The sequence below is a fragment of the Choloepus didactylus genome, chromosome 21 (genome assembly GCF_015220235.1).
Source record: "Choloepus didactylus isolate mChoDid1 chromosome 21, mChoDid1.pri, whole genome shotgun sequence".
Lineage (NCBI taxonomy): Eukaryota > Metazoa > Chordata > Mammalia > Pilosa > Megalonychidae > Choloepus > Choloepus didactylus.
This window is the reverse complement of record NC_051327.1, coordinates 19,071,018-19,097,103: the sequence shown is the minus strand read 5'-3', so window position 1 is coordinate 19,097,103 and position 26,086 is coordinate 19,071,018. Positions and strand designations below refer to the sequence as shown.

The 26,086-nt window shown below is 52.3% G+C and overlaps 1 protein-coding gene across 1 annotated transcript in view; it reads left to right on the top strand.

The window, feature by feature from the left end:
• ZAN (zonadhesin) overlaps positions 1-23,962 on the top strand; it is a 49,155-nt gene extending 25,193 nt beyond the window's left edge. The window contains exons 22-46 of the mRNA XM_037815056.1: positions 1,033-1,235; positions 2,393-2,534; positions 2,866-3,113; positions 3,848-4,028; positions 4,287-4,398; positions 4,762-4,856; positions 5,139-5,315; positions 5,580-5,788; positions 5,889-6,039; positions 6,406-6,653; positions 6,755-6,919; positions 7,100-7,227; positions 8,372-8,664; positions 18,348-18,559; positions 18,939-19,080; positions 19,484-19,731; positions 20,176-20,305; positions 20,473-20,650; positions 20,924-21,118; positions 21,340-21,479; positions 21,906-22,105; positions 22,192-22,330; positions 22,665-22,808; positions 23,559-23,786; positions 23,876-23,962. Coding sequence (XP_037670984.1) covers positions 1,033-1,235; positions 2,393-2,534; positions 2,866-3,113; positions 3,848-4,028; positions 4,287-4,398; positions 4,762-4,856; positions 5,139-5,315; positions 5,580-5,788; positions 5,889-6,039; positions 6,406-6,653; positions 6,755-6,919; positions 7,100-7,227; positions 8,372-8,664; positions 18,348-18,559; positions 18,939-19,080; positions 19,484-19,731; positions 20,176-20,305; positions 20,473-20,650; positions 20,924-21,118; positions 21,340-21,479; positions 21,906-22,105; positions 22,192-22,330; positions 22,665-22,808; positions 23,559-23,707 — 4,229 coding nt within the window. The 3' untranslated portion in view covers positions 23,708-23,786; positions 23,876-23,962. The remainder of the gene's footprint in view (positions 1-1,032; positions 1,236-2,392; positions 2,535-2,865; positions 3,114-3,847; positions 4,029-4,286; positions 4,399-4,761; positions 4,857-5,138; positions 5,316-5,579; positions 5,789-5,888; positions 6,040-6,405; positions 6,654-6,754; positions 6,920-7,099; positions 7,228-8,371; positions 8,665-18,347; positions 18,560-18,938; positions 19,081-19,483; positions 19,732-20,175; positions 20,306-20,472; positions 20,651-20,923; positions 21,119-21,339; positions 21,480-21,905; positions 22,106-22,191; positions 22,331-22,664; positions 22,809-23,558; positions 23,787-23,875) is intronic.
• The last annotated feature ends 2,124 nt before the right edge of the window (positions 23,963-26,086 follow it).

Sequence of the window (26,086 nt, the reverse complement as noted above, 5' to 3'; positions counted from 1 at the left end):
TCTTCTGTGTGTGTGTGTGTGGGGGGGAATATAACATATTTACATGGAAGTGGGAATCTTCCAAGTGCAATTTAACAAGTAGTTAGCAAATTTCAAAGAATGTTATGGGTCACAATTCCACAGTTATTTCCTTATTGTGTTATATAATATATTTGCAAAAAGGTGATAACTTTCCAAGTATAATTTAACAAGTAGTTATATAGGAAATTTCCAAGAATGTTATGGGTTACAGTACCATAGTTTCAGTTATTTCCTTATTGTGAAATATAACACATATACAAAAAGGTGATAACTTTCAAATTACAATTTAACAAGTAGCTATAGAACAAATTTCAAAGAATGTTATGGGTTCCAGTTCCACAGTTATTTCCTTACTGAGAAGTAGATACGCAAAAAAGTGATAACTTTCAAAGTACGATTTAACAAGTAGTTATGTAGGAAATTTCCAAGGATGCTATGGGTTAGAGTTCTGCCATTTCAGTTTTTTCCATCTAGCTAATCTAATACCTAGCAACTAAGAAAGAGAAAATTATATAGAGATTCAGTATTCATAATCCTTTGTTAAATTCCATCTTGTCTCTCGCTACCCCTTCCTCTAGTTTAATCATTTTCTCAATCTTCGAGGATGTCTAGGCAGTGACCACCCTAACCTGTTCATGTTGAAAGGGGTATCGACATTATGGGGAAAGGGGACACAACTGGTTGATGTTCTTGAAGAGGCTTTTGCCTCTGGGTTTGGGGACTTAGCTGGTACAGGAGCTCTTTAGAGATTTATTTAAGTTTCTGAAGAATAAACTTAGTGAGTGAAACTTTTATAGAGTCTCAGATAGGGACCCAGGTATTCTTTAGGGTTTTCGGGACTACCGTTGACTTGGGCTTCTCATACTGGGTCCCTCTCTGTTTTAAGGTTGGTCAGCAGCCTCCAGCTGTGGATCTTCTGAGTGGGACCGTCTCCCCCCCCCCCCCCCATACACACACACCCCATCTCACCTGGCCTCGTCCTCTTCTCACCTGTTCTTTTCTCTCCACCAGCTCTGGCTTGTCCACCCAACAGCAAGTACTCGCTGTGTGCTGGGTCGTGCCCCAAAACCTGCTACTTGAGATTCTCCGCCCCCAACTGCCCAGACCGGTGCGTGGAGGGCTGCGAGTGCAAACCAGACTTCTACCTCGGTGGCCTCCAGTGCCTCCCCAGTTCCCAGTGCGGGTGTGAGCAGTCCACAGGACGCTACTACCTGGTGAGCCGCTGGGGGCAGACCCCTCCCCATTCCAAAATCGGTGGGTGACACAGTCTCCCGAGAACAGCCGGGGACCAGGCCGGAGAGGGAAGCCACGGAGAGAGCCGGGGAGTTAGGGCCAGGGTTAGGGAGATTCCAGCTTGGACCCAGTTTCTCTTTTTTTTTTTTTTTATCTTTCTTCAGCTCTGGTGCTTTTCCCACAGACTGGGAGTGAACCCACAGGTCATTCCCCTCACTGCCTGCCTCCCTCCGCGAGCCTCAGGGCCCTGGCTCTCCCCTCCAGCCTTCCCTGCCCTTCCCGACGCTGAATCATTTCGCCCACCCTCTGCAGGCCCGAGCCCCCCACCCTCACCTGTGCTCTTTCAGGCGCTATCTTCTCTCCTACTAGGGCCCCTTTCTCTGCTGAAGGACCCTTCCTTTGCCCTGACTTTCGGTCTTCCCAGAGGCTGCGTTTGGAGCCAGCCCCTCGCCTGTGGCCCCTCTTCCTTGTGTCTTTGCCGGTTCCTCACCCAAGGCCTGGAGACAGTCCTGTCTGTCCAGGCCCTCCACCAGCTCTCCCCCTCGCAGTCCCGGCCTTGCTCTTCCCCCACTTTTGCCCTTTGCCAGCTCCTGCTCTCCCGACTCTGCCTGCCAGCCACCTCTGCCCACTGGGATCCCTCACTTCTGTAGAGGCCCGGCTGAAATGCAGCTCCTCCTCAAACCCTTCTGGACAAGCCGAGTCTGAAAGCATCTTTCTTAACCCTTGTAGCGAAGGCGTATTGTCTGTGCCGATGGCCTGTGAGACTCTTACTGGGCGACCAGCGTCTCATTTGGGTGCAGAGCACATTTCAGTACATTAGTTATTACTTTACCTATTTGCTGTCCCCTACTGGATGGCAGGTTCTGTTAGGACAGAGGCAATGTCCATCTTGGCCATTACTGAATCTCCCATGATGAATGACCTGGCACAGTCCAGGAGAGAGAGATAGCCGTCGAAACAGCGAAGGAGCAAACGAATGATTGCATGGCTGAATGAATGAGCGAATGCTAGACTTTTGCACCGGAGCGTTGGGCTTGTGGAAAACTGGCAGGCCTCCCCGGAGAGTGGGCCAGGGAGCTGAATAGTCCTGGGCCATTGTGTCAGACCCGGAAACAACCTCTCTCCCTCCCTCCCCCAGACAGGGGATGATTGGTACATGCCAGAATGCAAGGAGCGCTGCTACTGTAATAAAAACCGCCAAATTCAGTGCATGAACTGGAAGTGTAAGCCCCCGTATTCCTGTGTTTCAGAGGACGGTGTCTATGGTTGCCACACCCAAGGTGAGCCGGGGGCCCTACCTGCGGCCTCTCTCAAAGGGATGGGCCCACCCCAAAGTCGCCCCCTCCAGAGCTGGGGCCTAACCGGGGGCTGCTGGGCTGCTGCCCAGGATGGCAGTAGCGTCTCCAAGGACCCAGCAAGAGGCGGGCTGGAGGTGGGGTGGGGAACTCTCTCCTGACCCATCCCAAGCCAAGCAGAGCATGGGAAGGGTCTGCGGCTGGCCAGTGGGCACCTCCCCAACCCAGACTCACCAAGCTGGCGGCCCTGGGTTAGGGCTCTCCGGGTGGACCCCGAGGGGCAGCGGACCTCTGCAGCCCGTCTTCTCGCCCCCAGCTTCTGGCATCTGCACCGTCTCGGGCGACCCCCACGTGCAGACGTTCGATGGGGCCCTGCACCACTTCATGGGCTCCTGCACCTACACCCTGACTCGCACCTGCTGGAATGTGCCCCCGGAGGTCTCCTTCCTTGTGCACATTACCGGTGAGTTCCGGGGTGGCAACCTTGCCATCTCCTACGTCAGAATTGTCCACGTGCAGGTCTTCAACATCAAATTCAAGCTGCTCCGACGCCACAGGGTCCTGGTGAGTACCTTCCCCCGCCTTGCAGACCTTGCGCCGCCCCGCTCAGCCCCTCGCTGCCCCTGCACCCACCTGCCCAGCTTCTTGAAGCCCCTGGGGTGTCCTGGGGCAGACCCCAGCCCCCCTACTCTGCACCCCCCACCCCACTGTGAAATACCTGCCATGCTCCTCCTGCTTTCACGGTTTCTTGCTTCGTTTTGTTTTTAATTTTTTTAGTGCAGTCAGATATACACGTAACATAAAAATCATCGTAACCTTCTTTAAGTGTACGACTTGGTGGCACCAAGTACATTGACAGTGTTGGCTCTTTCCAAAACATTTGCATCCCCCCAAATTGAAAACTCTTTTCTGTTGAGCAGTAATTCCCCGTGTCCCCTCCCTCCACTCCTGGTGTTTCATTTTGTTTTTTATTAGGGTCATTTTGTTTATTTTATTATGGGAAATTCAAGCTTTCCCATTGTGGCCACTTTCAAGCGTGTTATTCGGTGACATTAATGAATTACCTCCACAGTGTGTGCAACCATCACCCTTACCCGTCGCGCACACTTTCTCGTCCCCTCAAACAGAAACTCTGTTCCCATTAAAACAACGCCCCGGCCCCACCCCCCGTAGCCACTGCCCAACTTTCCGCCTCAGTGAATCGGCGCATTCTAGACATTGCATCCGACATTTGTCCCCTGTTGTCGTCCTTGTCCCGAGCTCCTTCCTGACCCCCTCCCGCGCCCCCACCCCTGCAGGTGAACGACCGCCGCATGGCCCTGCCCCTGTGGGCCGCGGAGGGCCGGGTGAGCGTGGCGCTCAGTGGCGCCTTTGTCCTCCTCCGCACCAACTTTGGGCTCTGGATCCGCTATGATGGGTTCCACCTGGTCGAGGTGACGGTCCCTTACCACTACTCCGGCCGGCTCTGTGGGCTCTGCGGTGAGTCCCCCAGGCAGGCACGGGGCCTGGTCATCCTGACGTCCCCATCAGGTGTCCTGAGCGCTTGTCCACTGAGGCTTTCATTGGTTGAAGCCGTTGCTCGGGAGGGTGGGACCCAAGGGAGGCCCAGGATGGAAGACAGTGGAGGGTTAGCCTTGATATGCCGAGTGACCAGCGATGAGTGATGGCGGCGGAGGGGAGGGAGCTCTTCTGGGAGATGGTGGCCCCAGAGCCTCCGTCCCCTCCTCCGTCCCGCAGGGAACTTCAACAAAAACAGACTGGATGACAATAAGGGCCCCGAGGGAAAGCCCGCGGCCAACTCCAGCCACCTGACCACAGTCTGGATGGCGAAGGAGCTCTCTGAGCCCGGGTGAGCCGGGAATGGGGGGCTGTTTCTGGGGAGGGGCCTCACGGCAGCCTGGAGGTGTACCCGGGGCCTCCGAGTCCCCCATCACTCTCCCTGAGGTGAGAGCCGTGCAAAGTTTTCCCAACCTTCCATGCCCTGCCTGTTGATTTCTCCTAGGCGAAACGCTCTGCCTCTTTGGAGAATCCTCTTGGGAAGTCCACCCTGGGAGCTAACCATCTCCCTTCTTGCTGCCGCCTCTGGCTTTCCTCCCCGAGGGCACCATCTTGTTCTCTTCCCATCCCTCTTCCCTTCCGTGGGTCCCTCTCCACTCTGGCTTCAGCATTTCCTTCAATGCCGTGACTTTGTCCCTTCCCTGCTCCTCCTCAGCTGCTTTCCTGTGGGCGGCAAGCCCCCCAGCTGCCTGGAGAGCACAGCGGCAAACCCCTGGAGTAAGGACTGCGGGATCTTAGTCAACCCTCAGGGTAAGCCAGCCCCCTCTGCTCCTCCAGCCTCCCTGGGATGTGGGAGACCAAGCTGGGAGAACGGCCGAGGGAGAAAGAGCGAGAAAGATAAAACGGAGGAGAGAAAGCAGGCAGGGTCGGGAAGCAGACGAATGGGCCCACGGGGCAGAGGCTTGTCCCCCTGCCCGTTGCAGGCCGAGGGTGTGCAGCCCTTTGGTTTTGTAGGATTAGCCCCAGAGGCCCCTGGGGTCCAGTCCCCTCCCGACCTTCTCCTGGTCTCAGCCTCAGCTGTCTCGCCCCCAGGGCCGTTCTCCCAGTGCCACGGGCTGGTGCCACCGCGTGACAGCTTTGACAGCTGCGTGCACGCCCAGTGTGGGTCCCAGGGCGACCCCGTCTCCCTGTGCCGCGCTCTGCAGGCCTACGCCGCCCTGTGCGCCCACGCCGGCCGGCCCGTCTCCTGGCGCAACAGCACCTTCTGCCGTGAGCCCCCCACCCCGGACCCCGTCCTTCCTTTTCCGCGGCCCGTCCCCTCCCAGCCCGGCCCTCAGCACCCACAGGGGGCCTCGTCTTGGCTCTCGTCTCTCCGAGCGCAGCCCCCTGCCTCCTCCATCGGATTCTCAGCTCGCCCCCCGCCCCAACCTGCCGCCCCCACTGGGTCGCGATCCCCGGGCGCCCCGCGGTCGTCAGGGAGCTGGGGACACCACCCCCGCCCTGCCCCCTTCCTGACGCAGCTGTTCTTCCCAGCTATGAGGTGCCCCCCCGGCAGCAGCTACAGCCCCTGCACCCAGCCCTGCCCCATCACCTGCCTCAGCCTGAACTACCCGGCGGACTGCCCCCCGCACCTGCGCTGCACCGAGGGCTGCGAGTGCCAGAGTGGCCTGGTGCTGAGCGGCACGGCCTGCGTGCCCATCGGCAAGTGTGGCTGCACCCTCCCGGACGGCTCCTACCACCCGGTGAGCGGCCGGCTGCCCCGCAGGCCGGGGAAGCCCGGGGCCGGTGATGGGGAGAGATCCTCGGGGGCCAGCTGCTGGAGTGTCTGCCGGTACCCCACAGGTCGGGGAGAGCTGGTACTCAGACCGCACCTGCACCCGGCGCTGCACCTGTGTCAGCCACAGCAAGGTGGCGTGCAGCCAGGCCCCCTGCGACCGCTCCCGCTCCGAGATGTGCTTTCCGTATGATGGGCTGCAGACCTGCCGGCACACAGGTAGGAGGGCGCAGGTAGGAGAGCACAGGTAGGAGGGCCCCGGCGTCCCGCACGCTCGCCCCACCTTCTCTCACCTGCTGAGCCCCCTAAAGGGACAAACGACCCTCCCCACTGCCGGCCAGGGCCCTGGAGGCTCACCTGTCACCCTCCTGGGCCGCCCATCACCCTGAGATGGAAGATTAGAAATCTCTCCCAGGCAGAATTGCCAGCCAGCCTCATGGGGCCCAGCCCCGGCACCTGGGACCTGGGTTCTTTCCTTGAACACCAGCTTCCCTCCCTTTGGAGGTTCCCTGGCCTTTAGCATATTCTCCTCCTCCCCAGGGATCCTGTCTGTGCTGCCCTCAGCCGTCTCTCCCTTCCCCACAGGAAAGGCGCTGTGCCACGTCTCCGCGTACCCCCACTACGTGAGCTTCGACGACAGTTACCACTCCTTCAGGGGCACCTGCACGTACGTCCTGGTGAACGTGTGCCTCCCCACCATGGCCACGTTTTCCTTCAAGATCACTGCCAAGCATGAGAGGTGGGGAAGCCAGTTCCCGATGGTCTACGTCAGCCAGGTCAACATTTACGTCTTCAGTGCCCGGGTCACCCTGGAAAAGGACCACCGGGTGCTGGTGAGCCGGATGGTGTAACCCGGGGAGGTGGGGGGACATGGAGGCTGGTGAGGGGATGCCGAGTCCCCCTGCCCCTCACGCGGCCCTGCCCTCCTCGACAGATCGATGGCCGAGAGGTGTCCCTTCCCGCCAGAACCCAGATCCAGGGGGTCTCCATCACCACCAGCGGCCTCTACACCGTGTTTGCCACTAACTTTGGGCTGTTTGTCAAGTTCGATGGCCGACATCTCCTGGAGATCCAAGTCCCGCAATCCAATTACAACCGGGTGAGGGGGGAGGAGGGCAGCCAAGGAGGGGCGTGCCCATCTCGAGAGACCCAAGAGGCTGATCCCAGCAGGGAGCAGGGCTGGGGAGGGCTGGCCTTTCTACTGGGAGCGGAAAAGAGGGCTCCGGAGAGAAATGCTCTCAAGCCTCCCCAGCACTGAATCACCCCTCCGCCCACCCAGCTCTGTGGTTTGTGCGGCAACTACAACGGCGAGGAGGATGATGAGCTCCTCATGCCCAGTGAAGAACTGGCCAGGAATGACATCGAATTTGGGAACAGCTGGAAAGAAATGGATGGCACCGACCCAGAGTAATTGTCCCCTTAGACTCTCTACCTCCTCCCGGGAACCAGAGTTGGGGATCTGGTCTCTATGGCACCCCTGGGAAAAGAAGACTGGAAGCTTCTTTTTAGCGTGTAATTTGAGGTGGGCAGGGATGGCTTCTGGGTTCCAGGGTGGCTGGAACCTGTGGGTGGGAGCATGGGAGACCCCCTTCTTTGTTTAAGAACTTGGGGGGCAGACTGAGGCCGTCTCCCGGAAGGTTGGCTGGAGCTTGGGTGGGCTTCCCAGTGAAGGGCAGTGGGATTGGGGGCGTTGGACGGTTCTCTCGGGGTTCACTGGCTCAGCATGGATGTTTTTTAATTAATTTCAGTTTTGTTGAGATATATTCACCTACCATACCGTCATCCATGGTGCACAATCAACTGTTCACAGCATCATCATATAGTTGCGCATTCATCACCCCAGTCCATCTTTGAACATTTCCCTTACATCAGAAAGAATCAGAATAAGAATAAAAAATAAAAGTAAAAAAAGAACACTCAGACATCCCCCCCATCCCACCCTATTTTTCATTTAGTTTTTATCCCCAGTTTTCTACTCCTCCATCCATACACTGGAGAAAGGGAGTGCGATCCACAAGGTTTTCACAATCACACTGTCACCCCTTGTAAGCTACATTGTTATACAATCGTCTTCAAGAGTCAAGGCTACTGGGTTGCAGTTTGATGGTTTCAGGTATTTACTTCTAGCTATTCCAATGCATTAAAACCTAAAAAGTATTATCTGTATAGTGTGTGAGAATGTCCACCAGAGTGACCTCTTGACTCCATTTGAAATCTCTCAGCCACTGAAGGTTTACCTCATTTCATTTCACGTCCCCCTTTTGGTCAAGAAGATGTTCTCAATCCCACGATGCCGGGTCCAGATTCATCCCCGGGAGTCATATCCTGCATTGCCAGAGAGATTTACACTCCTGAGAGTCAAGTCCCATGTAGGGGGGAGGGCAGCGAGATCACCTGCTGAGGTGGCTTAGAGAGAGAGAGAGAGAGAGAGAGAGCGGGCCACATCCTGAGCAACAAAGAGGCACTCGGGAGACTCCTAGTCACAATTACATCAGCATGGATTTTGTAGGTGGGGCAGTGGTTGACCCTATGCTGATCTCTCCCTTCCCAGTTGCCAACCAGATAACCGGGACCAACTGGCGTACCAGGCGAAGCTAATTGAAAACTGCAATCCAGCCAGCCTAGCACGGGCCCAGCTGCACTGCCGGGCAGCCTTCCAGAATCCCGGCTGGGAGAGATGTGCCTCCCAGGTGCCCTCCAGGCCCTTCCTGTTCGGCTGTATCCACAGCTTCTGCGAGCTGGGGGACCTGACGCAGGCCGTCTGTGACGCTCTGCAGAACTTCGACGCCGCCTGCCAGGCCCACGGGCTCAGGACCCTGAACTGGAGAAACAGCAGCTTCTGCCGTGAGTGTCCCCTCCAGTCGCCTTGAAACCTCTCCCCCATTCTGTTTCTCTCTGCGGACATCTGAAAGCTCTCCCGCTCTCCTTCCTGTTGTCTGGGATCTAGTTCTGACTGCGCATGTGTCTCACATAGAACTATTTACTGTCACCTCTTGACCAGGGCTCCTGCCACCAGCACGGCAGGTTGGCACCTTTGCCCGCCCCGTCCTTCCACAGGAAATATGATGGGGTTGCTCTCTCCTGCCTGGGCTGTAGCCTGCAGGGTGATGTCCCGGCTCCTTTGGGGATGAACAAGGCCCTGCAAGCTGTCGTAGCTCTACTGCCCCAGCCTCTCCTCTCCCTCTGCTTGCCCTTCACCAAACTGCTCCGTTTCCCCGTGCAAAAAATAAACTTTATTTTTAGAGCAGTTTTAGGTTTGCAGAAAAATTGCACAGCAAGTACAGAGAGTTCTCATACACAACACCCCCCCCCCCCCTTTATTTTACAATCATTTCAGACTAACAGGGCAGTTGCAAAGGCAATACACACTCCACACAGAGAACTGCAGCCTACCCCTGTCCCCAGATACCCACATCCACTATTTGGACATTTTGCCACATTTGTCATATCATTCTATCTATCCATCTGTCAATCCATCATCTATTTATCTCTCTCTCTCTCTCTATTTATCTATGTATCCATTAATATGTTTTCTGAACATGTGAGAGCAGGTTGCACACCTCATACAACTTGAATACATAATACTTCCATGCACATTTCCCAAGAACAAAGATACACAACTTATGTAAACACCTTAAGTACAGTTATGAAGTTCAAAAAGTTTAGCATTGATATAAAGCTTACATTATATTTTTTTTCGTATGTTTCAATAATGTCCTTTTGGGCATTTTCTTCTCCATTCTTAGTCCCATCCAGAATTACATATTGCATTTAATTATTTTCTCTTTCATTGCTTGCTCTTTAAAAGAGGTAATATACAACATAAACCTTCCCATTCCAACCCCTCTCTAGTGTACCATTAAATGGGACGAATCACACTGACAATGTTGCAGTATCCTCCCCCACCATCCATTACTAGAACTTTCCCTTCACTCCAAACAGAAACCCTACACCCATTATGCATCAACTCCCCATTGCCCCTGTCCCCTATCCCTGGCAACCTATACTCTACTTTCTGTCTCTATGAACTTGCATATTCTCCAGTATTCTCTTTGTAGTTACCACTGGGCTGAAATTTAACATCCTATATCTATAACAATCTCATTTGATTAGATACCAACTTAACTTCAGTAGCATATGCAAACTATGTTCCTATACTACTCCATCCCCCACCTTATGTTGTTCTTATCATAGATTACACATTTACACATTATGAGTCCCAGACCATTGATTCACCATTACATTTTATGCATTTGTCTTTAGAACCTGTAGGAAGTAAAAAGTGGAATGCAAAACCCAAACTACAATAGTACCCATATTTATACTTACCCAAGTGGAATTACAAAACCCAAACTACAATAGTACTCATATTTATATTTACCCTTCTCATTATCTTTACTGGAGAGCTTTATTTCTTCATGCAACTTCAATCTGTTGTCTAGTGTCCTTTCCTTTCAACTTCCTATAACATTTCTTGAATGGCCCAGTCTAGTGGTGATGAACTCCCTCACCTTTTGTTTATCTGGGAATGTTTTAATCTTTCCCTGATCTTTGAAAGACAGTTTTGCCAGATACAGGATTCTTGCTTGGCAGGTTTTTCCTTTTAGCACTTTAAACATACCATCCCACTGCTTTCTTGCCACCATGGTTTCTGGTGAGAGATCAGCACTTAATCTTATTGAGGCTCATTCATATGTCACACATTGCTTTCCCCTTGCCGCTTTCAGAATTCTCTCTTTGGTGTTCGACGGTTTGATTGTGATACGGCATGGTGTGGGTCTATTTGGGTTTTGCTGTTTGTTGTTCACTGAGTTTCTTGGATGTATATATTCCTATCTTTCATTACATTTGGGAAGTTTTCAGCCACTATTTCTTCCAATATTCTCTGTCCCTTTGTCTCTTCCTTCTCCTTCTGGGACTCCTATTGGTATACTTGATGGTGTCCCACAGTTCCTCAGGGTCTGTTCACTTGTCTTCATTCTTTATTCTTTCTACTTCTCAGACTGAATGATTTTAATTGTCTTCTCTTCAGATTCACTCATTTCTTCTTTCTGCAAGCTGCAATTTTCTGTTGAGCCCCTCTAGGGAATTTTTTATTTCTGTAACTGGTCTTCAGCTCTGTTGGGTTCCTTTTCATAGTACCCATCTCTCTGTTGACATTCTGTTCATGTATCATTTTCCTGATTTCCTTTAATTCTTTGTCCATGTTTTCTTTTAGCTCTTTGGGGATATTTAGGATTGTTTTAAAGCCATTTTCTGGTCAATCCCAGGTCTGGCCCTCCTCACTGATGGTTTCTAATGCTTTAATCTCCTTTGTATAGGCCAACACTTCCTGTTTCTTTGTGTATTTTGTAATATTTTGTTGAAATCTGGGCATTTTGATATTTTAGTGTGTTATTGCTGGAATTTAGACTCTGAGGCATCTGTTCCTTAAGCCTGTATCCAGCTAGAGTTATGAGAGAACTTCTCTTGAATGCCAGAGCTAACAAAAAAAAAAAAGAAAGAAGAAGAAGAAGAAGAAGAAGAAGAAAACACCTTTCCCAGTCCTATTTTTTGTCCCACGCCAGTGCTCTCCTTCAGGGCTCATCCAAAAAATGAGTTCAGAGAGTAGCTCCAGGCCACAGCTTAGGAGCCTCCTTCATTCTTTCTACGCAAGTGTCTTGTCATGGGCATGAGCAAGTGCATGTGGCCCTGGGAATTTCCCCATTTACATGGATACAAATGTCCCCTCTTCCTTAGGAAACAGTTTTCTCAGGGCTGGGCGCTGTGCGGTATGCCCTATAGCCAGCAACCCCTTGCCCCCAGCAGCCATGACTTGTCTGCTCTCCCATAGTGTTCTATAGGAGGTCTCTGTGAGCTGCCTCTACCCACAGGGCAAGTTCTGGGAAGGCGAGCCTGTGACCAATGTCCTGGTTCAGTCCTTCAGGTTGCCACCAGACAGACTGGCCCAGTCATACATGTTCCCAGTGTGTGCACAAGAGTTGTTCTGCTCCCCTTGGACCTGGGGCCAGGGACCTTCCTGGGAGTGAGCCAGCTCTGCAGTGAGCCAGTGAGGGGTGGGGGAGGGGCCAGCCAGGACTCCACAACATGATATCCTATCCTTTTTAAGTGGTCTTTTTCTTGAATCGGCACTCTTCCTATTACGGTAATTCTTTAACTGTTTCCGGGAGCTTTGAGAAAGATGTTTCTGCCCTTTTTTTGCTGGTTGTTGAAAGTTTCTGTGGACAGAGCCCTAGAGAGTCTCGATTGGGGCAGGTTCCCCTATTATTAACGTTTTCTGTTAGTGTGGTCCATTTGTTGCAATCGATGAACAATATTGATATGTTATTAGTAACTAAAGCCCCTAGTTTCCACCAGAATTCACTCTTTGTGTGTATAGTCCTGGGCCTTGCACAGTCACACCTCCCTGCTTTTCTACACGCCTCACTGTTCCCTGCATCTGGAAAGCTCTTTTTTCTTCTTCCCTCCTGGCAGACTCCTATGCATCCTTCTATAGATATTTTCTCAAATTAAAAAAAAAAATTCGTTGTTGTTGAGATATAATTCATATACCATAATACTCTCCCTTTTAACCACATACAATTCAGTGGTTTTAGGATATTCATAAGGTTGCACTACCATCACTATCTAATTCTAGGACCTTTTAAATTTTAAAACAGGAATTAATTAAAATGTTTTTAATATGTAATACATTCTCATGGTTCAAAAATTTTAAAGTATTAAGAGATACCCAGTAAAAATTTCTCCCCCCTGCCGCTGGCATTAGTGCTTAGTGGGTACAGACTTTCTATTTGGTGTGACAGAAAAGTTTGGGTAATGGTTGGTGGTGATGGCAACACAACATGGTGGATATAAGCCTACTGCTGAGTTATATACTTGAAAATAGTTAAAATGGGCAATTTTATGTTGTATATACATTACCACAGTACAAAACAAAACACTTAAAATTTTTTTTCAAGTCTCCTTCCGAACCTGACCTCGGTTTACCCACTTCCCAGCCTACCGAGGTACCTGCTTTTACCAGCATCTGCTTATTCTTCAGAGATCTTTTAATTATGCATACACAAACAAATGGTAGCATATCAGACACAGTATTTTTTTTATTAAATTCAGTTTTATTGAAATACATTCACACACCATACAATCATCCATGATATACAATCCACTGTCCACAGTATGATAACATAGTTATGCGTTCATCACCACAATCTATCTCTGAACATTTTCCTTACATCAGAAAGAACCAGAACAAGAATAAAAAATAAAAGTGAAAAAAGAACACCCAAATCATCCCCCCATCCCACCCCATTTGTCCTTTAGTTTTTATCCCCATTCCTCCACTCATCCATACACTAGATAAAGGGGGTGTGATCCACAAGGTCTTCACAATCACACTGTCACCCCCTGTAATCTACATTATTATATAATTGTCTTCAGGAGTCCAGACTGCTGGGTTGGAGTTTGGTAGTTTCAGGTATTTACTTCTAGCTATTCCAGTACATTAAAGCCTAAGAGGTGTTATCTATATAGTGCATAAGAATGTCCACCAGAGTGACCTCTCGACTCCATTTGGAATCTCTCAGCCAGTGAAACTATTTCGTCTCATTTTGCATCCCCCTTTTGCAGACACAGTATTTTGCACTTCCCTTTTTTTTTTTCATTTGACAATCTAGCTTGGAGATCTTTCCATGTCAGAAATAGGAAGAGCTTCTCATTCTCTTTTTTTTTTTTTTATCAATAACCAAAAATTTTTTATTTATTTTTCAATAATGTGAAAAAAAATCACAACATTTTACATTTGATCATCTTCTAAGTTATGAACAAACAAGAACTTTTGCAGCACTTAAAAAAAAGCTTTCCAATTGCATTAAAAAAAAAAATGCTTTCTAATACTATGTGATTTCTTCCACCCAATACAACTCTTTGGTATAAAATACTTATGTCTTCCACATATATATATATATATTTTTTGTGTGTGTGTGGTTTTTTTTTTATCTTCATTTTATTGAGATATATTCATATACCACGCAGTCATACAAAACAAATCGTACTTTCGATTGTTCACAGTACCATTACATAGTGGTACATTCATCACCCAAATCAATCCCTGACACCTTCATTAGCACACACACAAAAATAACAAGAATAATAATTAGAGTGAAAAAGAGCAGTTGAAGTAAAAAAGAACACTGGGTACCTTTGTCTGTTTGTTTCCTTCCCCTATTTTTCTACTCATCCATCCATAAACTAGACAAAGTGGAGTGTGGGCCTTATGGCTTTCCCAATCCCATTGTCACCCCTCATAAGCTACATTTTTATACAACTGTCTTCGAGATTCATGGGTTCTGGGTTGTAGTTTGATAGTTTCAGGTATCCACCACCAGCTACCCCAATTCTTTGGAACCTAAAAAGGGTTGTCTAAAGTGTGTGTAAGAGTGCCCACCAGAGTGACCTCTCGGCTCCTTTTGGAATCTCTCTGCCACTGAAGCTTATTTCATTTCCTTTCACGTCCCCCTTTCGGTCAAGAAGATGTTCTCCGTCCCACGATGCCGGGTCTACATTCCTCCCCGGGAGTCATATTCCACGTTGCCAGGGAGATTCACTCCCCTGGGTGTCTGATCCCATGTAGGGGGGAGGGCAGTGATTTCACCTTTCAAGTTGGCTTAGCCAGAGAGAGAGGGCCACATCTGAGCAACAAAGAGGCATTCGGGAGGAGGCTCTTAGGCACAACCATAGGGAGGCCTAGCCTCTCCTTTGCAGCAACCGTCTTCCCAAGGGTAAAACCTATGGTAGAGGGCTCAACCCACCAAACCACCAGTCCCCTATGTCTGTGGTCATGTTAGCAACCATGGAGGTGGGGTAGGCCAATACCCCTGCATTCTCCACAGGCTCCTCAAGGGGGCACTACATCTTTTTTTTTCCTTGTTTTCCTTTTTTTTTTTTTTTAACTTTCCCTTCTTTTTTAAATCAACTATATGAAAAAAAAGTTAAAAAGAAAACAAACATACAATAAAAGAACATTTCAAAGAGACCATAACAAGGGAGTAAGAAAAAGACAACTAACCTAAGATAACTGCTTAACTTCCAACATGTTCCTTCTTTACCCCGAGAAAGTTACATAATATAGCGACATTTCTGTGAACTTGTTCCTACTATATCCATCAGAAATTAACAGACCATAGTTATTCCTGGGCATCCCCAGAACGTTAAATAGCTTATCTGTTCTTGGATTATTGTTCCCCCTTCCTTAATTGCTCTCTACTGCTAGTTCCCCTACATTCTACATTATAAACCATTTGTTTTACATTTTTCAAAGTTCACATTAGTGGTAGCATATAATATTTCTCTTTTTGTGCCTGGCTTATTTCGCTCAGCATTATGTCTTCAAGGTTCATCCATGTTGTCATATGTTTCACGAGATTGTTCCTTCTTACTGCCGTGTAGTATTCCATCGTGTGTATATACCACATTTTATTTATCCACTCATCTGTTGAAGGACATTTGGGTTGTTTCCATCTCTTGGCAATTGTGAATAATGCTGCTATGAACATTGGCGTGCAGATATCTGTTCGTGTCACTGCTTTCCGATCTTCCGGGTATATACCGAGAAGTGCAATCGCTGGGTCGAATGGTAACTCTATATCTAGTTTTCTAAGGAACTGCCAGACTGACTTCCAGAGTGGCTGAACCATTATACAGTCCCACCAACAATGAATAAGAGTTCCAATTTCTCCACATCCCCTCCAGCATTTGTAGTTTCCTGTTTGTTTAATGGCAGCCATTCTAACCGGTGTTAGATGGTATCTCATTGTGGTCTTAATTTGCATCTCTCTAATAGCTAGTGAAGCTGAACATTTTTTCATGTGTTTCTTGGCCATTTGTATTTGCTCTTCAGAGAACTGTCTTTTCATATCTTTTGCCCATTTTATAATTGGGCTGTCTGTACTATGTCATTGAGTTGTAGGATTTCTTTATATATGCAAGATATCAGTCTTTTGTCAGATACATGGTTTCCAAAAATTTTTTCCCATTGAGTTGGCTGCCTCTTTACCTTTTTGAGAAATTCCTTTGAGGTGCAGAAACTTCTAAGCTTGAGGAGTTCCCATTTATCTATTTTCTCTTTTGTTGCTTGTGCTTTGGGTGTAAAGTCTAGGAAGTGGCCGCCTAATACAAGGTCTTGAAGATGTTTTCCTACATTATCTTCTAGGAGTTTTATGGTACTTTCTTTTATATTGAGATCTTTCGTCCATTTTGAGTTAATTTTTGTGTAGGGGGTCTCATTCTCTTTTATAGCTGGCATAATTTATTTAACTAGTGTCCCATTGGAGGGCTTCCTAGCTGTTGCTGATCTTTGGCTTTTACAAACGGTGCCCTAGTGGATAGCCTTGTGCATAAATGATTTTGTAGGTGTGTGAGTATTTTGTAGGTTAAATTCCTACTAGTGGAATTGTTGGGTCAAGGACTATATGCTTTTGTATTTCTGCGGGGGGGGGGGTCACCAAACAGCTTTCCATAGGGGTTGGGGAATTTGCATTCCCACCAGCAGCATAAGAGATTGCCTGTTATCCCCACAGCGTCACCCACAGAGTGCATTATCAATCTTTGGGTTTTTTGCTAATCTGATAAGTGAAAACTGGTAATAGTCACAATTTGCATTTTCCTTATTGTGTGCATCCTTTCAAATGAGCCATTTGCATTTCCCTCTCTGTGAACTCTGTGTTCACATCCATTCACCATTTTTTAACTGGGTTGCTGGTTTTTATTTTATAAAACTCCTTTGTCTATTACAGAGGGTAGCCCATTGTTAGTGCTATGAGTTACAAACATTTCTCTCCTTTTTTTTTGTCTTTTGACTTTTTTTTTTTTTTTTTTTTTTTTTTTTGCCATGCAAAAAAAAGGTATTTTATTTTTATGGGGTTGAATTTATTGATCTTTTTTTTATGGCTTCTGCATTTTGAGCCATAGTTACAAATGCCTTTCCCACTCTGAAATTAAAAAAAAAAAAAATCAGCTATGCTTTACTCTCAAACTTATATGGTTTTTTTGTTTTTGTTTTTGTTTTTTTAGTTTAAATTTTTGATCCATGGGGATTTATTTTCCTAAGTAGTATGAGATAGGAGTTAATTTTGTTTCATTTTATTTCCAGAGGGCTAGCCAATTGTTCCAGTATTCTTAAATGACCAGTCCATCCTTTCCCCACTGACGTGATACCACGTGTCATTTACATATACTGATCTCCCATATGTATTTGGGCCCTATCTGAGCTTCCTCTCCTCCTCCATCCATCTGTCTGTCTTTCCTTGTACCAGTAATGAATGCTGTGATTACTGAGCAATTAAAAAATGTGTTTTCATTTCTAGTGGGGACATTCACTATTCACAGCTCTTTGTTAAGAGTTTTTTCTGACTTTTCTAGTTTATATCCTCACCTTAACTTTAAAATCATCTTGTCCTATTTAAAAAAAAAAAAAAAACCTGCTGATATATTTTATTGGGATCATATTAAATGTAGCATTAACTTAGGGAGAGCCGACATCTTTATGTTGATGCTTCCTGTCTGTGACCATGGTAGGGATTTCCGTTTGCTCACGACGACTCGTGCTTGAAGGCCTTTCTCTAACTCCCCCAGACAGTTAAAACCTCCCTGTTCTGGGCTGTTACGCACCCTTCACACACACGCCTGTCTCGCTCACTGGCCACACACATCAGGGTCATGTTGGCTGACTTCTGTCTCCAACACGGAACTGGATGGCCATTCCTTTTTTTTTTTAAATTATTGTGTGTGTGTGTGTATAAAACAAGATTGGCCATTTTAATTATTTTTAAGTGCACAGTTCAGTGGCAGTAATTACATTTACAATGTTGTGCTTCTATCACCACCATCCATTACCCAAACTTTCTCATCACTCCAAATATTCCAAACTCCTTATTCCCTCCTCCTCCCAGGCCCTGTAACCTCTAATCCACTTTCTGTCTCTACAGAACTGCCTATCCTGGACATTTCCTGTAACTAGAGTCATACAATATGTGGCCTTTTGTGGCTGGCTCCTTTCTCTCAGCATCACGTTTTCAAAGTCCCTCCATGTCATAGGTGTCTTAGAACTTCATTCCTTCTTATGGCTGAATAATATTCCATGGCGTAGACAGACCCCATTTTCTTGATCCATCTGTCCATCAGTGGACACTTGGGTTCTTTCCACCTTTGGACTACTGCAAGGAATGCTGTGATGCCCGTTGGTGTACAAGTGTCCGTTGGCATCTCTGTTTTCTCTTCTTTGGGGTATATACCCAGGAGCAGAATTACTGGGTCCCTGTGGGATGTCTCTGTTTCAGGTTTTGAGGAACCAGGGATGGCCATTCTTACTCCTTTCTTTCCCCAGGGCCTGGCACTCAGCCATTACTCATTCAATGCTTGTTGGGTTAATAAGGACAGGAAGGAAAAGCCCCAAGTCATCCACCCCCAGCCGGGTTCCCAGAGCCACCGCCTCTGGTCCCCTCCACTCACGCCCTCCCCTCTGCCCCCCACAGCCCTCAAGTGCCCCTACTACAGCAGCTACACGCCCTGCGCTCCCTCCTGCCAGCCTTCCTGCGAGGACCCGGAGGGCCTGTGCCTGGACTCTAAAAAGGCCTCCTCGTGCTTCGAGGGCTGCACCTGCTACCCAGGCTACGTGCTCCTGGAGGACCAGTGTGTTCCCAGGAGTCAGTGCAGCTGCCGGGACGCCCAAGGCACCACCTTCACGGTGAGCGGGACGGGTCACATCTTGGTGACGGAGCTCTCCCTCTCCCCAGCCTCTCAGCCCCGGGCACCCGCGTTTCTGCAGCTGGCCCTGAGCCAGGGAGGCTGATGAGCCAGTCCAGGACGGGGTGCGTGGTTTGGGTTTTGGATCTGGGGAATCCAGCCACTGGGGTGCAGCAGAAAGGGTGGGTTTGAACCCTGACTGAGCCGAGTCACCTCTGGTTAACTTTGGTTTCCTCACCTGTAAAATAGCTCCCGAGCAACATGTGTGGGACCCCGAGCACAGTGCTTCGTGGGGGGAACAGGGACCTATGGGTCCAAGTGGGGGGCTGTTCAGACCAGGGGCTGCTCTCACTGCCTGGCTCGTGCTGTGGCTTCTGCAGGTGGGCAATACCTGGCTGTCCCCCAACTGCACCAAGAGCTGCACCTGCACGAGAGGGCTCATTCAGTGCCGGAACCACCACTGCCCCTTCGGCGCCCACTGCCAGCTCATCTCCAAAAGCAGAAGTGAATGTGTGCCCGACTGTAAGGGGCGCGGCTTGGGCAGGAGGAGAAGGGGGTGCTCAGAGCTGAGGTGGATAAGGAGGCGGGGGAGGAAGGGGTTCAGACCAGGAACACCACGAAGAGAAGGGGCCCCGGTGCAGGTGTCCGGGGTGGGTTTTCACTCTGGCGCTCACCCCCTCCGGGGCCGGGTGCAGCTTACTGGCCCTCTTGGGACGCGTTAACCTTATGGGCATAAAGGGGACTGGACGAGGAGCTCCTTGAAGGTTTTAAGTGGGGCTGGGAGAAGGAAGAAATCTGAAGGTCAAGTGTTCGGGGAGTCCAGGGCTAAGAGGGAGGATGACAGGAGACCTTGGGGTGGGTGAAGGGAGCTGGGGATGGTCATTTCTGGGCAGGGTCTCTTCTCAGTGCTTGCCCTTCTTGGCAGGGTTGGATTATTGCTCAATCTTCGGGGACCCCCACTACCGCACGTTTGACGGTGTCACCTACCGCTTCCGGGGCACCATGACCTACTTTCTGATAAAGACGGTGAGCAGCCTGCCCTCGGGCGTGGAGGCCCTGAGTGTGGAAGGACGCAATAAGATGTATATGCCCTGGAGCCCGGTCTACTTGCACGACGTGCTCGTGGAGGTCTACGGCTATAGGGTCCAGCTCGGGCCTGGTTTGGAGCTTGTGGTAAGGGCCGGACCAGGCTCAGGAGGGTCTGAGGAGGCTGGCTGGGGTCTTGGGCGGTCCCCTGGAGCAGAGGGAGCCGGGACTCCCACTTCCTGGGAAACTCCTGGCAGGGGCAGCCCAGGCCTAGAAGCCGGAAGTAGTGCTGAGCTCACCTCCCAGGGAGACGCAGAGGAGGGTGGTGGGATTGAGCCACAGGGAAGAGAGAGAAGGTAGTGAGAAGGTCAAGTCCAGGATGCAGAAGTGCCAGTATCTTGCAGGGAAGGGGCTGGGGCTCCAAACGGGGTCACCATGTGGCACAGCAAAGCCCCCTGGGGCATCTCAAGCCACTGGACATGACTCTGCCCAGGGAGGTCCCGAGGCGTGTGGGCTCGGAAAGGCAAGAACGAGCTCAATGGAAGGTCGGGTTGGCCCAGATGCCATGCAGCTTCTGTCCTCCTTCTCCAGGTCAACGGTGAGAAGATGGCCATTCCTTTCCAGCCTGACAAGCGTCTGCAGGTGTCCCTGCGGGCCCACCGCCTGTACCTGACCACTGACTTCAAGCTGGGCATCAGCTTCGATGGAAGTGACAACGCAGGTACCGGAGAGCGGGGAGGGGAAAGGGAAAGCCACATCTGAGGCCGCCAGGCCCTGGCCTCTTCCTGGAACCTGGGCCAGGGTGGGACCGGGTGGGAGAGAGAAGAGGCCGAGAGCACCGAAGTGGGGTACCCATCACTCCCAGATGTCCCCTTTCAAATCCTGCAGTGTTCTCCCTACCCAGCACATACCAGGGGCTCGTGCGGGGCCTGTGCGGGAACTTTGACGGGAGCACTGTCAATGAGTACCTGATGCCCAATAACGCCGTCTCCCAGAGCTCCCAAGTCTTTGGCGACAGCTGGGAGGTGAAGAAGACAACCTGGTTGGTCCGCGCCCGCTTCCCCAGGTGAGAGGGTTCACTCAGAGCCGTGAGGCCGAGGGCCTGGTGGAGCAGCCGGCCCTGGGGCAGACGAGCTCCCACCAGGCACCAGGCCATGCTCCCTTCCCCTCCATGTCCTCGGGACAGCCTGGGGGTCTTGTCCTGGCTTGTTTCATTCTGTCATTTGCTCTCCCAGTCTGAGGGAGACGCCTTTGGGGGCCAATGTGCCAGCACCTTCCTTAGCCTTGGTCCCCAGTTCCCCCACCCTAAGCCCCCCACTCCACCTGGCCTCTCCTCCAGGGCCGTGCAGAAGGAGGACCCAGAAGAAAGAGAGGAAGGGGAACGAGGAGAAGGCACATCAGGCCTCCAGGTGTCAGGGTGCAGCCCGGAGCAGCTGGAGCTTGTCAACACCACCCAGGCGTGTAGGGTGCTGATGGACCCCCAGGGCCCCTTTGCTGCCTGTCACCAGACCGTGGCCCCAGAGCCCTTCCAGGAGTGAGTGGGGCCCCACCCCGCCCCCCACTCCGGCCTCTCTGTGGGTCCTGCTGCCCATTTCCCGCCCCACGCTCTGCTGGTTTCCCTTTTCCTTTCTCTCTGTGGACTCAGGTCCTGGGGACCCTCCTCCTGCGCCACCTGAAGGCTTCTGCTGGGCAGCTCCGGGCCCTCTTCCCTGTCTCTCCCTCTCTGACGTCACCCACCCCCCTCCCCACCCCCAGGCACTGCGTGGTGGATCTGTGTGCCGCCCGGAACCCCCGCGAGCGGGAGAAGATGCGCTGCCAGATCCTCGGCGGCTATGCCACCCTCTGCCAGGAGGCGGGTGCCACCCTGAGCAGCTGGCGGAGCCACACCCGCTGCCGTGAGGCCCCGACCCTCCCCGGCGACCCTCCCCGGCTGCACCGCGGCCCCATCCTCCACCCACCATTTCTGCTCCACAATGACCCCCCCCCCTCAACTACCACCACTTAAAAAGTCAGTGCAACCTTCCACCCTGACTCCTTGTCTGCACCCTCCTTCCAGTTCCCCTCATGATCCGCCCGGGAGGCCTCACCCCCAGCCTGGTCCCCACACCAGGTGCCCCCTCTCCAATGCCCATCTTTGCTCTGGATGTCCCTCCATGTGCTTCAACGTCCCCAACAAAAAGACCTGCGAACAGAGCCAGCCCTGGAGTCCTGTGTCCTGTCTCGTGACCTGGGTCCCCGTCTCCCCACTTGCAGCCCCACATCCTCCAAACACCCACCTGGCCAGCCCCAGCTGCCTTCCGACGGCGCCTCTGTCCCCTCAGCCTTGGCATGTCCAGCCAACACCGTGTACCAGGGCTGCATGACACCCTGTCCCGCCTCCTGCGCCAGCCTGTGGGCCCCGGGGGACTGCGAGGGCCCCTGTGTGGAAGGCTGTGCCCCCGTCCCCGGCTACGTCTACAGCGGGACCCAGACCCTCCCCGTGGCTGACTGTGGCTGCATCCGTGACGGCGTCTACTATGAGGTGCGGCCGGGAGCCGAGAGGCCCGCGTCGGGCCAGCGCGGGGGTGACAGCCACACCTCCTCCCCTGACCCTTGTCCCTTCCCCAGCGGGGCGACAGCTTCGTGACCAAGGATTGCTCTCGGCGCTGCACCTGTGCCAGCCTGGGGGTCCTGCGCTGTCAGCCCTTTGGCTGCAGCCCCGGGGAGCTCTGCACCGTGGCGAACCTCACACAGGGCTGTTTCCCAGGTGAGCCCAGTCTACTCCCAGTCCTTCTTTCTCTCACTTGATCCCTCCGCTTTTAGGGATCTCTTTTAACCCTTATTTCAGCGCTTGGTAAACAAATCGGCCCCATTTCCTAGGTAAAGCCCGTGGCGATCCGTAGCACTTCCCCGGGGCCTGGGGCCGGGTGTGGGCCCAGGCGGGGAGGCTGGCTGGTGGGTCATCTCTCCGAGCTGTGCCCTGCTCTCTGCCCCGGGGTCTCAGCCCCCAGCCAGGCTTCTCCCTGGTTGTGAATGTCTTCCCAGACCTGGGGTCCCCTGACTCCCTGCCCCTTTCTCACGACCCCACTCCACCTTGGCAGACAGTCCCTGTCTACAGAACCCCTGTCAGAATGATGGACGGTGCCAGGAGCATGGTGCCAACTTCACCTGTGAGTGTGAACCTGGTTACACGGGAGCCCTCTGCACTGAGCCCTGGGAGGACGTCCCGCCCCCCGGGAAGCCGGGTAAGCTCCCCATCCTGGGCGCTTCTTGCCAACAGCTGCCGCCGGACCATACATAATAGTTCAGTGGCAGCTGTTGGCAAGAAGGACCAAAGGGCCTATATATATGTGTGATACATATGTGTAGGTATACATGGCTCATTATTATCATCTCTAGAGATGAGCAGGACAAGGATCCTCAAAGAACCAGAGTCCCCCTGCCCATCTCCTACCCATGAGCTCCAGAACCTTCTCTGAACCCTGCTACCCGCTCTGGCTGTTTTCTCTACCTCTCGTATCCCTTGCGCCTTCTCACTGATCTCTGTTGTTTTTCCTTTTCCAAATCCCCTTGACCTCTGGACCAGTGGTTCTCAGGCTTTAGCTTTAGCTTGTCTGGATTCAGGGGAAGGGTCACCTGCTCAAAATGGACATTGCAGGACCCCTCCCCAGTGGGTCTGGAATGAGCCCGGACATCTGCATTCTTAACATGCCCAGGTGACCGATGGGGGTGACTCTGGGCTGCTCTTTGAGACGTCCCGGCTCAGTCTGGACTCCAGGGAACCCCTCAGACGGCTTATGGGAGCTGCATGTCCGGAAACAGACAGGGTTCTCGGGGGCATTGGCCTGGGGGGGCGGAACCAGCCACTCAGGAGGCTTAGGGGCAGCACGGTCCTTCAGGGCGGTGACAGAGGCCAAAAGGGAGCATCTCCCGCCCAACCCCTTGACCCCCGACGCCTTCCCACCCCATGTCCCCACTTCTGCTCCCCGCCCCAGAAGCACCCAACCTTGTGGCCGTCCTCCTGGGAATGCTGGTGCCCGCGGCAGTGGCGGTGCTGGCAGTGACCCGGGAGTGTCTTCACAGGAAGAGGCAGAGGCAAGTGTGGGGAGCAGGGCTGTGCGGGGCCGGGGGCAGCCCCTGCTGACCGCTGACCCCAGGCTCTGCCCCGACGCCGCCTCGGGAGCAAGCACAGGGCCAGGACCGAGCTGGGCTGGTGGACACAGGTGAGAGCCCACCCCGCGGCCCAGGCCCTCGGCGTCCCTGAATGCAGAGGGCTGTGTCCCCAATGCGGGCTTTCTCTCTTCCTCCCCAGAATTTGTTGCAGAGAGCACCCGCAGGGTCACTCAGTTTTGAATTATCTTCAGAAAGGGAGAGAGAAAATAAAATTATTTATTTTTGAGACGTGAGTTTCCGTGATTATGGTGGGGGGAGGTGGCTCTGAGGTGGGTCTGGGGTCCCTGAGGTTGACAGGCGCGGGGACCCAGGGCTCGGGAGCGGGGCCAAGTGTGCGGAGGGCAGGGCGGTAGCCGTCCTCAGTGGGAGAGGCAGAGGGGCAGGGAAGGAACAGGGAATGAAGACTCCACTTTTCCTCCATCCGAGAATCCTAGTTCTGAGCGGCCCTGAGCTCCCCAGGGAGAGTGAAAAACGATTCTGAGTTTTGTGTTTTTAACAATGAGCTCAATTGCCAGGTTTCACCACTAAGGATGGTGAAAGTGCCTTTTTCCAGAGGATGAACCAGCCCGTGACCCTCTGGGGAGGCCCCCTCCCTTGGCCCTGCCTCCATTTCCCCAAATGGCCTAGGGGTTGCTATGGTAACAGGGTGAGGATGGGTAGAGGGCCTTGCTGAGGAGCTGACCTCCATCCGGTTTGGAGCAGCCCACTCTCCTCAGCCTGAGGCCAAGGAGCAAGCACCCGACCCCTCCCCAGGGACTCCTGCCAGGCAGGTCCCTGCTTGGGGGAGGGGCCTGGGGCATCCCACTTGGGCTCTAAGAAGGGGGTCAGGATGTAGGACCCAAAGGGCACAGGGACTTGGGTTTGGGGATGCCGAAGCAGGCAGGACACTGGGTTCTAGAAAGGTCTCCTTATCCTGTGCTTATCCTCTGGGGCGAGCTGCCTAGCAGCCACTTTCATTGAAGGAAGTGGGACCAACCTGGGTGGGGAAGGAGCCCCACGGAGGGAGGGTGCCTCTGGCCAGGCCACCCTGTCCAGCTGGGCTTTCCCGTCCCTTAGCTGGGCGGGAGCAGCTCACACGGGGGCTCAGGGCATCTTTTAGAACTGGGCTGGGTCTGCTTTAACCTGGGCATCGCGGGGCATCCAGCTGCTCCCCTGGCCCTTGACCCCGGGCGGCTCTGTTCTTTATCTCTGCCCTGTTCCCTTGACCTCCGTTTCGCCCCTCGCCAGCCAAGGTCGCCTTATCTAGCCCAGATGTCTGGTTGGCCTGGGCCTGCGTCCTGTTTCTGGACCATGTCCCCTCCTTCCATAGCAGTACCAAGCCCTTCCCGCCCTGCTCCGCTGGGTGATATGTCAGCAAGGGAGGGAGGGGACCGAGGACTCAGGAGCATTAGGGACTCCGGAAGAGGGTCATAGAGGGAGAAACAGGGCGGCAGGACTGCGGAGTCTCCCGGGCTGGGCCCTGCAGTGACCCTCGCCCAACAACAGGGGGCAGGCGAGATGCGGGGATGGAAGCGTCTGCAGGCTGAACAAAGCTGCTCTCGGAGGGCAGGGACTGGGAGCAAGGGGGCAAAGGGAGATGGTGGGACAGGAAACCGGGCCCTTTGAGCGTGGTATTGGGCCCATCCCAGTTCCCCATTTGGGAGTGAGAAGCTGGGCGAAGATGCCTGGTGGTTCCCCTTCCCCTCCCCAGGAGCTGGGAGAACCTGCCCGGGCAGCAGTTTGAATAGGGGAATTGTCTGCTCAACCAGCCCTGCGCGTGTGTGGGGTGTGTGTGTGTGTGTACCCGTGTACATACACGTGGGGGGTCCACCTTCACCACTCCCAGCTCCACCCCCCACACAGCTAATCCAGACACCCCCTCTCCTCCATTGCCTCTATAACAACCGTAGCTGTCAACATCTGGTCCACATCTGTCTCCTTCATCTGACTGGAACCCCCCCACCCTAGCCTGGGCCCCCTTCTCCCTTTCGGGGGCTATAGGGCGGGGCTATGAGCCCCAGGCCCCCCTTCCTCAGCCAGCTCCCTGCCATGGCTGAGGAACTGGGGAGCAGAGGGAGGGGGTGCCCCACCCCACCCCAGAGGTGTGCCCGGCTCTTGGCAGAGCCAGCTGCGGCCGTTAGGAGCAGCTGCCAGTGACTCATCTCCCGGCACCCCCAGCCCCCCCAGCCCTGCGGTCTCCAGCGCCCCGACCCCGCCCAGCCCGCCCTAAAGCCCCTCCAGACACAGACCCCACTCTTCAGAAATCCAGTCCTTCCCCTACTCCCAGTCACCCACCTGAGCTTCAGGACACTTCCCATTTTCTTTTATTTATACAAAAAATTGTTTTTAAATATAATTTAAGAACCCCTCC